The following is a 2451-nucleotide window of genomic DNA, read 5'->3' on the forward strand; positions in this document are numbered from 1 at the left end:
ATCTAGAAAATCTTATATAAAATTTATTTATTTGAAACTGTTACCATCATTTGAGATTTGAAACTGTAGATGATATTGACTTGTTAAAGATTCATGTCCGACGAAGGTTTCCTGGCACGAAAGGTACGTGCTGACAAATGGCGCTTTCATTGCATGAAATGAAAACGATACAATATTATCATTCAACTATTATAATATATTGTTATAAATAAAATAAAAAAACTATTATAATATATTTAAATAAAAATACTTTTTATTTTAATTCAAAATTTTCCGTACTTGCGCAGGGCCAGCCCCAGGGCAAGCCCGTGCTTTATATATTATATTATATACACGCTGTATCGGCCAGAAAAACAAGTTTCAGACTCCAATAATCCTACCACCTTGTCAGTTTCCACCACCATGCATTCACATCAATCTCCTCCTCCCTCTCCTATTCCCAAGTATTTGCAGGCAAATGATTTGACCCAAGAATGCAGGGACATCATATCCTCTCTGCCTAAAGAAGAAGGCTGGGTTTCAAATCACCTCCACCTGTACCATGGTTGTTGGATCACACCTAGGTACATGCCTGGAGTTCTCGCATTCCAGAAACATTTCCAGGCTCGGGACACTGATATTATCCTCGCGACCACTCCCAAAGCCGGCACCACTTGGTTGAAGGCGATTTTGTTCTCGCTTTTGAACCGGGTGAGCTATCCGGACCTCCAAAAACATCCTCTACTCACAAGCAACCCTCATGTTCTTGTGCCCTTCTTGGAGATTGATCTGTACATTGAAAACCAGGTTCCAGACCTCACATCCTTCGTCTCTCCAAGGCTTTTTTCAACTCATTTATCTTATAACTCGCTACCGACATCCGCAAAAGTCTCGAATTGCAAAATAGTGTATTTATGCAGGAACCCAAAAGACACCTTTGTGTCACTTTGGCATTTCACGAATAAGTTGAGATTAAAGGGAACCAATTCGCTTGAAGAGGCTTTTGATAAATTTTGTAGGGGAGTGAGTTTGTATGGACCCTATTGGGATCATGTCTTAAGCTTTTGGAAGGAAAGCATAGAAAATCCTCAAAAAGTTCTTTTCTTGAAGTACGAAAAAATGAAAGAGCAACCCACTTATGAGTTGAGGAAGGTGGCTGAGTTTTTGGGGTGCCCTTTTACTCCGGGAGAAGAGGCGAAGGGTGTGGTCAATGATATTTTAAGGCTGTGTAGTTTTGATAATCTGAGCACTTTGGAGGTGAATAAAAGTGGAAAATTGTCATCTGGAGAGGCAAATGAGGCGTTTTTTCGACGAGGCGAAGTTGGAGATTATACGAATTACTTGACTCCCGAGATGGCAGAGAAACTAGACCGTATTACCGAAGAAAAGTTTCGTGAGACCCAGTTAAAATTCTAGGTAGTACTCTTCAAGTACTTGCATGGTTTTACATAAACGTACGTCTGTTTTTGTTACTCAATGTAATCTATGTTTATTTTGGTCGATCGGCCTCCAATAAACGTACATGGTCATCAACTTGCTGTATTCTTTAGCTACTTTGCCACTTCTTGATGTATGTGACGACGATAAAATCATGTATGTCACCAATTATAAGTTCCTCAAAAGCTCATGATTTTTAGTGGATTGCATTGTTAGGTGAGAATGTTTACGAGCAAATATAATTATTTGGAAACAAATATCTCTCCATATATATAAAGAGCCTATGAAACGGAATTTTCTTATTTTAATAGAAATTTCTTGTTTTAACGGAATATACTGATTTTCATTAACTTTTTCACCGTTTGTAATAATTATAGAATACAATGATATAATTGTATTTCCCTTTACATTCTATTTGTGGCTACTTTTATGGTGAAAAGATAGATCCCACGAGATGCCAATCTCTTTCCAATTTAAAAATGAAGGTAGACATTAATACAAACGGCACAAAAAACATTCATTACCAACTTAAAACTTAAAAATAAACCGACATGCATAAATGATTTAGGAGAAAAAAGTTTAAACGTCAAAAAGGTTAATGGAAACATTGATAAACATATGAAGTCGGTTTATGGGTTTATTGGTTTATTAAATGAATTGCCGGGTTTATTTTCTTCTAGGAAATATTTGAGCGTAATGTTTTAACAAAGTTGTCTGCCATAAGATTAATACAAATCTAATAAAAATATTAGTTCAAAATATAAATCCTTTGATGTTTCCATAAATAATTTATATTCTAATTATTTGTTACTTGGAAATAATATTTCAATTTTGTTTAGAGAAAGTACAAAAATGTTTTCCCTCCCAAGTTTAATTTTAAAATAATGCACATTTAGTCTTATCGGCTACACCACCTTTTTTCAAATTTTTCTTGCATATTCCAGAAATGTTGTAGAGATAGATATTTTGGTATGCAATGATCTATTTTACTTGTGATGTTTATTTATAGGATCATGTTAAAACTTCTATTAATGC

At 35.0% G+C, this 2451-nt stretch overlaps 1 protein-coding gene across 1 annotated transcript; it reads left to right on the forward strand.

Moving 5' to 3' along the window:
- Positions 1-363: 363 nt before the first annotated feature.
- Positions 364-1552, forward strand: LOC109014411 (cytosolic sulfotransferase 5-like). The gene has a single exon (XM_018996877.1). The coding sequence runs from the start codon at positions 403-405 to the stop codon at positions 1393-1395; it is 993 nt and encodes a 330-aa protein (XP_018852422.1). The 5' UTR covers positions 364-402; the 3' UTR covers positions 1396-1552.
- Positions 1553-2451: the final 899 nt, after the last annotated feature.

Source organism: Juglans regia, chromosome 13 (genome assembly GCF_001411555.2).
Source record: "Juglans regia cultivar Chandler chromosome 13, Walnut 2.0, whole genome shotgun sequence".
In the NCBI taxonomy this organism is placed as follows: Eukaryota; Viridiplantae; Streptophyta; class Magnoliopsida; order Fagales; family Juglandaceae; genus Juglans; species Juglans regia.

Bases quoted from the DNA above. Each gene is read 5' to 3' on its own strand.
- LOC109014411 (XM_018996877.1), top strand. From the start codon at position 403: ATGCATTCACATCAATCTCCTCCTCCCTCTCCTATTCCCAAGTATTTG.